Source organism: Passer domesticus, chromosome 1, assembly GCF_036417665.1.
Source record: "Passer domesticus isolate bPasDom1 chromosome 1, bPasDom1.hap1, whole genome shotgun sequence".
Lineage (NCBI taxonomy): Eukaryota > Metazoa > Chordata > Aves > Passeriformes > Passeridae > Passer > Passer domesticus.
Window position 1 is genome coordinate 140,188,678 of NC_087474.1, and position 12,754 is coordinate 140,201,431.

Below are 12,754 nucleotides of genomic sequence, written 5' to 3' on the forward strand. Positions count from 1 at the left end.
AACTGAAAGTAAATTGTGGGCTGCTTTTCCTCTGAACCCTTCTATCCCAATGGTAAATTATGAGCCAAACAAAAAACAATGCCTGTATGTGTTGCTGTTGTTAAAAAATTACCTTTGCTTCTTCCTCTGCCCCATGGTGTTCATCTGCCAGGAACAATGGCAGCCATTGTTTTTCTAATCTCTTCTGGACACATTGCTGAACTTCTAGCAGAACCGCTGCCGAAAGCTGATCATGAAGGCTTTGTCTCCTTCCTCCACCTGAATGCATTAGCTAAGCAATCCAAATACAATAACACATGACATAAACGTTTGTGTATACCAAAAGTCCTTTATCTCTCTACATCCTTGATTTAGCAAAGCATGAGCTTAACTGTAAGCAAAGCACTTAATGCATGCTTACCCAAGGCTCAGATGTACTTTTCATAAAAGGGAACAGATTACATTTGTCCCTACCTATAATAGGATACAGACTCTGGTGAATAATACTCCAGCTTGACCAAGTAAATTGCCAAAGTATCAAGATATATCAGAACACCACAGCTCAGACTTGCTGTCTGTGGCTTTACTGACATACTAAAATAGAAAGCTGGAACAAGTCACTGTGCCTGAAAGTCATTTTTACACTTTTTCTGAGCTGTCTTGTGCATGCCGTGGCTGTGGACTCAGATCACAGTTCAAGAGAGATGTTCTGTAAGAGGTAGGGAGGAACAGCCTGAACAGGAAGGAAGGGGCCTATACAACCATAATAGAACCATATTTCTGGCCAAAAATCTAGGTAAAATTTGAAAAGCTGGAGCAGACCCATTTGTGGATTTTTATCTCAGTCACAGTGACAGTGATTGTTCTGTATGAATGGCTCTGTAACTGCTACCTCTTCTTGTTGTTCTCTGGTAGCTGGGCTGTTGGGTCCAAAGAAGTACTCGTTGTTTAAGTACTTGGTTTTAATATCTTTAGATTTTTCATCACTTTTTTCTTTATCCTTGTGGAACGTCTTTCTGAACTCTTCAATATCTAGCCAGCACATGAGATCCATGCTACAAATTTAAACAGAATGTTATTTCAATACTGATTTAATTTCATCAACATTCTAGGGAGTTATTAGTTTAACCACAACCATACCATACCAAAATATTCAAGACCTAAATACCAGGTCAGATTGGACTGAAATTTTATGTAATTTTTGCTCTGCTAGTACCATCTGCTAAGACCATGGCACTTGCTGAACAGGCAGAGCAAACTTACATCTTAGAGATGTCAGGGTACCCTGAAAGGAGTAACTCTTCAATCTGCCACTGCTAAATCCAGCAGGGAGTGTGGAGCAGAACCATAGTGTGGAGCTCACAGAGAGAATGAAGAGTGAAACAGATGAGAATTTGAATCAGTACTGAGGCTGCGAGCCCCTAAGAGATGAGTTGACACCTCCTGCTCTGCCTCCTTGTTATATTGCCTGAGAAAGGAGCAGGGATGACAGCTGGGAACATCCACCCAAGAAATCAACCCCTTCCTGCCCTGTGTGAAGTGCTAGGGTTTTAGGTTTTGGGGTTTTTTGGGTTTTTTTTAGGGTTTTTTTCAGTCTGCAGCTGAGCAGATAAAAACAATTAATGTCAAAATTTGTTTCTAGGGCTTTCTGTGGGCTGCTTTATCATAAATTACAATTCTACTACTTATTTCATTAGTCATAGTCAGCGACAAATCATTTAAATGATGCAATTCTCAATCTATATATTACTCATAATATTTGAGTGTACAATACAAATTAAAGTTTGTTTTCATAGAATCATAGAATGGTTTTGTTCTCTAAACCAGACAACAGAATAAATGACATACCTACAATTTCAGTTTAATTTATTTGACTGTATTCTGACAATATCTTATTAGCTGAAGTTATATGAACATTTTACTGAGTACATTCACTGCATCTGCAGCAGGAAATATGAAACATTGAATTCAGACAAATCTGTTTCAGTTTTCCATTTGGTTAACAACTGGCTTTTTAAAAACATTAATCTATGAGTAAAACGTTCAAAAGCATCTGACTGATTTAAGAACAGATGTTCTCCTTTCAAAAGTCTTTTGAGACCCTTACAGAACCCTAATTTCTATTAAGACTGAAATTCTTTCATTTGCTAGTTCATCACAACATGACTAAGTTCACCCAAATGCAAGTGATCCAAATTACTGTGGTTTATGGTGTAACTCCTTGGCATCTACCTATGACAACTGACCAAATGTGTGCATCTTTTTTAAAAGTAAAATATGTAATCTTCAAGCGTGTTAGATAAAGTGTTTAGTGGTGGCTTATCCTGGCATACTGGATCAGGAGCACATCCATAGTCAATTAGCCTGGCGAGACTAACAAGTGGTAATTCACTAATGCAAAGTAACATAAATTGTCCTGCAATTGTGCGAATATATGCTATATATTTAACAAAGTATTAATTCATGGAGCTTTGCTTAGTTTCTTACCAGAATTTGTGCAGAGGGACTCAGCAGCCTGTGCTTCCTGAAACTTGGATCACTTACATTTGGACATTATCAGAACCATAAGTTTTGGTGAAAAGGCAAATGACGTGTTCGTTGGTTTTTTTTCTGGAATTTTTCAGACTGCATTAGTTCTAGGATCCCTTCAGCTTATAGTAACATTAAGCACCTTTATTGTAGTGTGCCAGCTGGATTCCAGAGTAACTAGTCTGGACCCAGACCTAAAACACTTTTGTGAGACTTTTTCAAATGTTTTTCTTCATTGTGAAGGTTTATTTAAAAAAAAAAAAAGCTCCATAAATTAAACATTTCTCTTCCTGGCTCTTCCACTTAAGATGGGACCTGTCTGTGATTAACAAAGCAGGAAATACCAGACACAATTCAGCATACCTGTCCATGACCTGTTATCTGCTGATTCCTACCATTTCCCCAGTAAGAGAGGAATTCAGGACTAGTGGTCTCTGAACTGCAATGTGTGAAGAGGGTGTGCAAGACCGTTTGTTGAGGGGCAGCAAGAAAATATTAAAACTTTAGTAGCACATGTATATAATGTATAAAAAATTATTCATATGTGTATATATATATATGTATATATATTTATATATATATACACACACAGTAGGGTTCCATGCTCAAAAAGTTTTTACGGATGAGATGCATGAGCAAGAAGTTTGGAGACCACTGCTCTAGACAACTAACTCAGAAGTCACCTGACTATAGGCAGCTAGACCATAAGAATTTCCATCTGAACTCATTATCTGCAGTCCTTTTGTAGTCAGTAATCTTAGGAATGATCCATCCAAATTAATTTTAGATTTTACCTTCAGAATTAGGAATATTGTGTCCAGAAGTGTATATCTTTCTCTCTCTGACTACAAAGAGAACCTATGTGGTAATAAGCAGTAGTGATGACATTGAGTCTTGGCCAGATGAGTTTTGTGCCAGATGCCCCTTTCTGGACAGTTTTGAAAAAGCTGACCAATATCCAATGTAAAGCTATAGCAGTGCTTGACTAGAAGCAATAGCCAATATGCAAAGCATCAACTCATGGCAAGCCTGATTAAAGGAAGGAAGTGACAATTTAAAGACAAAAGAAAAAGTGTCAGCTTCTGTTCAGATCTTACTTTTAAGGCAAACAGGCTCACTTTTTCAAAGACCCTGCCTAAGATTGTATCTGCTACAAGCTAATACTTAAATCTGTTCAGCAGACACAAAACTGTGGTTGTTGTCACACTGTGACAATCACATGCCTGTTTTCTATTTGTTCATTTTTAAAATAACCAGCTTTAATTTTTCAAATGTACTAAATTTAATCTGTACTAAAAAAGAGAAAATTTTACTCATTATAGGCTAATTGTTCTTCTCAGGGGTTTGCCACTAATCAAAGCAGAAACTGAAAGCAGAACTGTAATACAAATATGTTTTGACAGGAGAATTTTTACCGCAAACATGTTAAGACAATTCAGTTGTCTGAACAATGTGTCTGTGTGTTTCATAAATATGCAAAAACATTTTTTAAAATAATAAAATCCATCAACATTTAGATAGCCAAGATCATTAGCAAATATTTCGTCTGAATTTAGAAATCAGTAAAATAATAATACTGAAGAAACATACCTAGCAGAATGCTTATTAAGAAAAGCCTGGAACTGTTCTAACTTCTCTTTGTCATGGATCAGGTCAGACAGATTAGGACCTGTCAATTCTTTGGGAGCTTGATGCAAGTGCTGATCTTCTTTGAGAGGCCCCGTGTCAGCAACAGTGCTCTGAGGGGAGAAATTATTTTGCTTGCATAACTGCTTTTTTCACCTCTGCATTTTGCTCAGTCTAATAATCCTTGTATTAGATAACCTCTCTATGTAAAATAGCCTTCTAATCACTAAGAAAATAAATTGAGTTAAGGCTCCTGCTCCTAGTAAGCTTTACTTTTATGTTTGCTTTAAAAATATCAGTGTCTGCAGGTTCCATAATAAAATAATCCAATATATACCTGTAATTCACTTGAAATGGAGGCATTTACTCTAAACACATTCCACAGACTTTAGGTCTGATGTTGATGGAACTGACCGAAGACCTGTGTATCTAATTAACACAACGGCTGTCAATCAGTCCCCAAAATGAATGGTAGAAATCAGACTATTTGCTTCTCCAAACTAGCATCTGGTCAGCTTTTCTTTGCTGATCCTCAAAGTGTGAACCCTCTCTGACAGAGAAAGGGTTTGTTTTTGTTAGTAGGTACTTGTCTTACCTCATCCTTCTTGGAACTACTCACTTGATGCAAAGCCTGGAGCTCTCTAAAGTACATGGAGTCCAGCTGTTGAGTTTCTTCCACCAACTCCACCTAATAAAAATAATATCTTGTATCACCCCTACAGTACACATTATAGAAAGATGGAGAACTACATGGGCACTTTGCCAGTGACAGTGGAAATAAAAGAGTACATTTGTCAGCAATGTGACTGATGCTTAGAAGAGACAAGAAGTCACATTCTTGTGACAAACAATTCTATCAATAGCTCTGGTAGAGCACACTTTTCCCATCTGCGTAGGATCAGATGCAGATTTCTACAGAATACTACTAAATAACCTAACTATAACTTTAAGCAAATTGATTCAAAAAATTCTAACGTGTACATAATATATCATGTATGTTGTGCATATATTATATTGTGCATATTGGTGAGACACACCTGATTGCCTATACCAGCAAACTGTATGTCAAACTGCCACGGAGAAGCAGAAAAACAGTTCTTAAAACTAGGACTCGCAACGGGAAATGTCAAGAAGACAGAGTGCCGTAGATTCGGAGAAACAGAAATTTAAGATGAGAAAGATGTTAAAATATCTAAACAATAAAGATGAAAGCATTCTGACTTTCAGTCTTGTCCTCTTTCTTAAATTATTAACTGTGTGTGATTTGAATTAATGAAGTTGACATTTTTACTTAATTAGAATCTGTATGTAACTAGAACAGTTCTTAATGTTACGTACAAACAATCAGTAACTGTGAAAGAGATATTTGGTGACCCTCCTGGCTGACTAAACCATTTTAATGCAGATTTTAGGATATTTAGCAAAATCGAGCCAATGCCTTACACTGATCTGCATGCCCATTACAAAGATTAGAGAGATGTGATTGTCTTATACAAGTGTTTATGTGCCAGAGAGAGATGAGACTGTTTAGAATAATATTCATGATACTTTCATCTAAATGTGAATACCACACTAATCACTGTGTTATCTGAATGTATTCAGGCTCAATGTAACTTTATTCCATTGCTATAAAGTGCTTTGAGCTATTCTTTCCCTTAAAAGAATATGCAGTTTAAAATTAAATAGTAAAACAATTCAGAACATATTTTATAAAGTTTTAAGAGAAAGCAGATAGAGGCAGAATGAGAGTCAACAGTAAAATGAAACTCTCCTGATTTCATGTTTAATTTAAAGAAAAAAAACGTAGATACATATATTGAATATGTCCCAAATGAACAATTTTGGACTCACCTAATTCTTGATAAAATATCTTGTTTCATTATGGGCCAAATATGTCCTGATATACAGTAGAACAAAGGGGAAGAGTCGAGCCAGGGACTGAACAAAATACAAAGCAGACGTTGTCTTTGTGCTTGGGAAGGAGTGTGCCTAACTATCAGCCTGCACCTAGTACAGAGAGACTCTAGTGCCTCCTAGAACAGGCCATTTAATGTCTGTGTATTATAACTCTTCACAAACACTTGTATTGTGCAGTCAAAAGGATTTCATTGTTTTTTCACGCTCAGATTAAGATCTTTGTGTTATTAGAGCACTGAGAAGTCTGCACGTAACCTCACTTGCAAAGTAACACATCCTCCTAACGGAAAGGGCAATAGATTGTCCTGTGGTTAACTCAAGGAGATATAAACTGACACACATATTAATGGAAAGGAAAAGTGTATCTCTTCAAGTCTTACTTTTCACTAGAAGCAGTGAAAACAGAGAGCTCTAAAGCAGACTCCTTTTTATGCAAAAACGATGTATGAGAACCCTCGGCTGCGCTGATGGTTTGACTCAGTGAGGACCAGCAATAGACTCTAGACAACCCTTACAGATAGTACACACAGAAAATACCCAACTACAAAAGGCTAAAACTAGTCTGATAGAAATTACATAAAATTTCACATTCATGAAAAGTATCAGTCAATTCCAAGGTGCACTGCAGGTCATAAAGAATTATAGCTGAAATAGTTCAGAAAAAATAATTTATCCGAAAGGTTAGAAAAGACGTTGAAAAGCAAAGAAAATATTTTACAGATGTGTTTGGATTACTATATTTCATTTCACTAAGTTTCTCGAAGTTTCAAATCTTCTAAAGGATATTATGTTATCACAGGATGAGAGGGAAAGTCCCCTTGTGAATTAAGTAGAAGGTAGAAAATCAAAACCAAAGAAATAAATAACTTTCATTATGGGGTGGGGTTCCTATTGGAGTCTCACAGGGACCTGCACTGAGGTTGTTTTTTAAACATTCAGAAACTATCTGGAAAAGGAGGTGAGTGAGGAGACAACAAAGTTTGCAAAATGATTCCACGGAGCAAAAAATTAAATTGACTGTGAAAAACTGCAGAATAGCAGGACACTTTAGCATCTGCGTGATAAAAGGCCAGCTGAATTGAATGATAATAAACATTAAGTCATTCCAGTGAGCTCCAAATTAGGGCTTTCCATTAGTAGTTATTACTTGGGAAGGAAATCTTGGAATCATTGCAGATGGCTATTAGCTTACATTTTGCACATCCACTCAAAGTTCACCAGGAGTCAAAAAGCAATTAGAATGATAGGGACAATTAGGAATAGACAAAGAGCACAACAGAAAACATGGTTCTGCCACTGGATAATCCTTAGTGCATCCAGACTTTGAGTACTGCTTGCATCTCATCAAAAGAATATAAAATAACACATACAGATGGGGCAATAAGTGCAACAAAGGTATGAAACACCTTTTGTAGGAGGAGAGGTCAAAGTGTCTAGGATTCTTGAGTTTCAAGGAGATCTAATTGAACTGGGATATAACAGAAACTTGTAAAAGCATAACAACATTGAGAATAGGACAAGATAATGATTGTTCACTTGCTCCTTCTGATATACAAAACTAGGGCACCAGGTGAAATTATCAGAGAGGCGTTTGCAAACAAATCAAGAAACGCATTTTCTTCTAGTATTGCATGACTAAACCATGAAACTCACTTCTGCAGTGAGACTGAAGATACATCACTCAAGACACATTTTACAGAAACCCATGGAGGAAAAAAATCTCTTCAATGACTATTAAAATCAAGAATATGGATAAGACCTCTGTTCCATGAACTTTCTTGGTTGCAAAGTGCTGAAGATGGCTGTATGTCTCTTTTCTGTTCTTATACTCTGTTCTTAAATGTTTAATACTGGCTAGAAGATCATTCTCAACTTTGATTTTAGGTATCAATTCATCTAGTTGTTCTTACATGCATGCATGATATAGAACTAAAAATAGACTGTACTACAAAACTTCTGAAAAAGGAGACTTCAAAATATTTTGCAGGGGGCAATGTGGGAATGTTATTACAAGCTGACACACGTATCATCAATAAGTGATGATATTTTCTATAAATTGGAGATGCTTCATCTAACCTCATAGTGAAGAAAAACAGCAGGAACCAACTTCCTGCCCTCTCTCTCCTGATTTTCCACTGTGAGTTTCTCCTTCTATATCCAAGAGAGAGATGCTAAAGAATGGAAAGTAGAATCATAGAGCATCCTGAGTTAGAAGGGCCCTACAAGAATCATTGAGTCAACTCCTGATCCTGCACAGCACCATCCCCAAGAGTCACACCATATGCCCGAGAGCATTGCCCAACCACTTCTTGAATTTTGTCAGGCTTGGTGCTTGGCCTGGGGAGCCTGGTCCAGTGCCCAACCATCCTCTGGGTGAAGGAACTTTTCCTAATATTCAACATAAACCTCCCCTGACACAACTTTGGGCCATTCCCTTGGGTCCTGTCACTGGGCACCAGAGAGAAGAGACTGGTGCCTGTAGACCACCTCACTCTCTTCCTCTCCAGGCCAAACAAGTGACCTGAGGCTTTGTAGGCTTCCTCCCAAGGCCCTTCACCACCTTCACAGCCCTCCTCTGAACACTTTCTAATAGCTTTGTATCTTTCTCGTATTGTGGCACCCAGAAGGAGTTTGATCTACAGCAAGCAACTTGCAGGTAAGTTTACAAAGAGCAGAGAGCCACAGCACCCACCACTGTCATCACCATTTCTTGTTATTTGTCAGAGGCACAGTCAGGATTGCAGCCATCTCCTCTGACCTCCATGAGCATGCTCAATTCAAGCTTTCAGAACATTTTGGGATTAGAACTGAGTACTCCTCTGAGCCACTTTTTCAGAGCAACAATCTAAAAAGTGTTTGGGGCAAATACAGCTGAATCACCATGTCACATTTCCTCTATGCTAAGCAGTAGCTGCACTTAAATTCTAATCACAGAAATACCTACTGTCACTGCACTGACACTCTAAAAAAACACCTTACTATGTGCTTATCATTAAAAAAAAGAGTGTTTGTGGGCAATCCATAATAAAAAATTACTTCAATGGTACAATTGCAGAGTGCAAAGATAAATTTTACCATAGCAAGATGTGTTTCTCCCCAATTCATAGGCCAAGGAGTCTATGAAGCCCACACTTTCTTTTCTGATGAGAAGTCTGCTCTCCACAAGAAGCTCAGCATATTTCCACATATCAGGATAGAAAGGAGTAAGTAAAACAGCTTGTAATACTTCTCCCTTCTGGAGTATAAATACAACAGTGTTATATGAATGATCTTGTGATTTTTTTCCCTGAAGTAAGAATTTTTCATGGTGTCATCCAGATATTACCTTTCTATAAGTGTATTTGTCTTCTTCCACCATCTTCATCCATGGTTCCAGCAAAACAGTGAGGATATGTTCTTCTGCAAGATCAAAAAGGTCCTCAAAAGCTGGGTCAATTTTGTGATAAATCATATTTTTCTTATTCTGATGAAGTCCAGTGTCCATACTAGCAGATGGAGCAATGTAAGTTGCATAAAGGAACTACAATAAAACAGAAGAAAACTGTATCTTAGCCATCATACATTCCAATGGTCACAGATCCCTGAAGGAGAGAATTAATGCATATTTGTCCCCCACTGCTCTGCTGTATGTTTGGAACTAGTATTAGTTCAAAATTCAGTTATTGACACAATGGATCCCCCTGCCATTTTTACTCTTACTCATTAAAACGGTTAATGCAATTTTCACTTGGATATATTTGGCCAATACTTAGATTCACATAACCAATTATTACAGCTACTGCGCTCCCCATGAAGTCACAGTGTTGTTTTGCAGAATATGTGCTGGGCCAATTAGTGAAGACATCTCACTTCTTCTAAGAGATGTAATTTGTAAAACTGAGGTTCAAATTAATGAAAAAATGATACAACTTCCTTCTGTGTGGAGGTTCTCTTTGATAGTTTTTTGACAATGGTGAGACTCTTATTACCATACAGGATCTGTGCAGGAGATACCACTGCACAGCTAAGGTCTAAGCCCTTACCAAAACAAGAATCACAACATGCCTCTTATCTGAGGCACATAGTTTGCCATTCAACATCTACAAGGAGCAGAAAACTGAACCTGGAGGGTATTTCCTTCTCCCTAATAGCTCATCCTTGAAGCACAGAATAATTTTTAGGTTTTTTTATACAGTCCCCTATGTAAAACTCTTGTTTTCTAAATGTTTTGTTACAGATGCTATGAAAATGAACATGGAAAACTCAGAGTAAAACACTTTTTCCCCAGGAATATCTTGGAAAAACATATTCCATAATAGCTTTCCAAAACTTCATGATTCTGACTTCAGCTAGGAACTCAAGTAAAAAAAGATACTGCCAAAATATATTTCATATCTTCATAAATATTTTCTTTTCTTCATATTGTGAAAGTCTAACTATATTTCAAACATATAGTCAGGGATCAGATTAGCAGCTCAAATCAAAATGTTTCTCTAGGATAACATTGACAAGTCCATTTTCACTATTTATTATCACACAGGTTTGACAATGAAGAATTCAGGATTCTCATAATTCTCATTTTCCTTATGTTGCTAAAATCCAGCTGTAACTAGCAGACGTACAAAGCAATAGAATAGAAGAAAACAGTATGTTTACTCTGTGTTCAAGCAGTAATAAAACACTGGTATGCTTAGATTTCAAGCACAAGGGGAGAATGTTTGAGTACATTAAATAACTATGTTTCTGTTTGTTTTAAATTAAATGTTGATTTATTAGACTCTCTCTTTCAAACAGCAACAGTAATAGAATATATCCCCATTATTTTGGACCTTTACAATTTGAAACAAACCCTTTAGATTCTCCTGGTGTTAGGTCATCTGAGGAATACAGGGCTATGATGGCTGACATCCATCCCCCAATTAGAATCCTGCATACACAATAAATACAGATTACTGTATTTATTGCGTATGCAGGATTCTACACTCTTTCCACATTTCTACATTTTCAATGCAAACAAAAATGGGTAGTGCCTACAGTGCCTATTGTTATCTGTGTAATAATGATAGGCAGGTGTAAGAGGAAGGTGTAGGAGAAATAGAAAATCCATAGGAAGAGTCTTACCTGAAAGCTAGACCACATTTATCCTAAATTAAACCCTTCTCAGTAAATCCCTAAGTATATATAAATTTAACAGCTTTAATTAGATTTACAGTGATTTCAAAGGTTGAAAGTTACTTTGAAGAGCCCTAACACTAGGAAAGTTTCAGTTAAATCATGTTAAGTCTGATCCAAAACATTTAATGTATAAAATTAGCCAAATTAGAAGGGCCAAGTGCAATGATATCAAGATGTGGTATCTTTAAAAATAGTGTTTTTAAAAAGGGGTTAACCATTAGGACTACATTGCTCCACCTGTTACAATTTACCACACAAGGGATCTGTAAATTAGTAAAAAGCTTCAAAAAGATGTCCTCAACATTTTAGCACAAATTAACCTGGTTCCTTAAGTGAGTGATCATTTAAGCATAGTTTTAAGACTAAAATAAAAACAAATACACCACTAGTTTCTTGGCTGGAATTCCCTTCCCCCATGATTTTGTTAACTCGAGTATATTTGCTACTCTTCTTTAGAGATGGCAAAAAATATCAGCCTACCAAGCCAGAAATTGTCCAGCCTAAGAAGTGTTGACCAAAAGCTATTGACAATCTGCTCACACCAGCACTGTTGTGGTATATTGCCACATTAGGGACTGTCTTTGTAGGCTGCTGTGCCTGCAGAGCTGCCCCAAGTTCTTTATAATTTCACATGTAAAACCAGAACATAGTAAGGACAGATATTTCTCTCCAGAACCAATAGTTAGGGCTGGCAATACACATGAAGCAAAAATTTAGAGGTGGTTAAGCTAGCTAGAGGAATGCACTTTTCCAAACTCAACCAGATTCTCAGTGGTGTAATCACCATGGCCTCTTCCTTTGAAGGATGCACGTTTACAGTGTCAGAGGGTTTGGCATCTTTTTACCTAAATTCTCATAAGAATCCACTGCAATGGTATTTCACTGAGTAAGTGAATACATGCACTTGCAGATAGGAGAGAAATGAGTAGTAGCTTTCATCCCTGTGTCCCTTGCATCAGAGTTGAGGTGCATCTGTAGATCTGCACAGATCTGGTTGCAAGGACTGCAGGAAAAACAACTAAGAGTTCTAGACACGTTAAAAAAGAGGAAAAGTGTCTGTTCACAGCCTTCAACACTGGGCAATGCAGTTTGAAAGACACATTTTATAAAAAGTAATAATCATAGCCTCTTTTTATTCCTGTGTCATGGAATTCCTGAGGTTTTCTAATTCTCAGTGGAATATTGAAACTGTTATATTGGTCAATCTCCTAAGGGATGAACAGGAAAAATTACATTAAATGAACTTAGAGGTTAACAAATTCATACAAAAAATCTGAAGCATAGGACATAAGCGCATATCAAACTTTGTTGATTCACTGCTTTGTTCCTATTGAAAAACACAAGATTTTTTTCTACTGGCCAGCTATAAATTCTCCTATAAATGTAAATATGTGATGGATTGAACCCAAAACCTTATCTGGAAATTTGGTCAGTTTGCATATTGGAATTACTTACAATTGCACAAACCTGATTATACAAAATGCTTAGAAAATTCAGATTAAGACTTTGGCCCCATTTTATGACTTTCCAAATCAGGGATTGTACAGGC

General features: G+C 36.9%; 1 protein-coding gene across 9 annotated transcripts in view; it reads right to left on the bottom strand.

Moving 5' to 3' along the window:
* Nucleotides 1-12,754, bottom strand: part of RGS22 (regulator of G protein signaling 22) — a 60,068-nt gene that overhangs the window by 16,907 nt on the left and 30,407 nt on the right. For 8 of the 9 annotated variants that reach the window (XM_064392924.1, XM_064392888.1, XM_064392905.1 and 5 more), the window contains exons 16-20: nucleotides 9,377-9,571; nucleotides 4,730-4,822; nucleotides 4,099-4,247; nucleotides 872-1,034; nucleotides 113-271 (exon numbers count right to left, since the gene is read on the bottom strand). In XM_064392924.1, the coding sequence (XP_064248994.1) occupies nucleotides 113-271; nucleotides 872-1,034; nucleotides 4,099-4,247; nucleotides 4,730-4,822; nucleotides 9,377-9,571 (759 nt within the window). The remainder of the gene's footprint in view (nucleotides 1-112; nucleotides 272-871; nucleotides 1,035-4,098; nucleotides 4,248-4,729; nucleotides 4,823-9,376; nucleotides 9,572-12,754) is intronic. The other variant, XM_064392883.1, reaches the window with a different exon arrangement.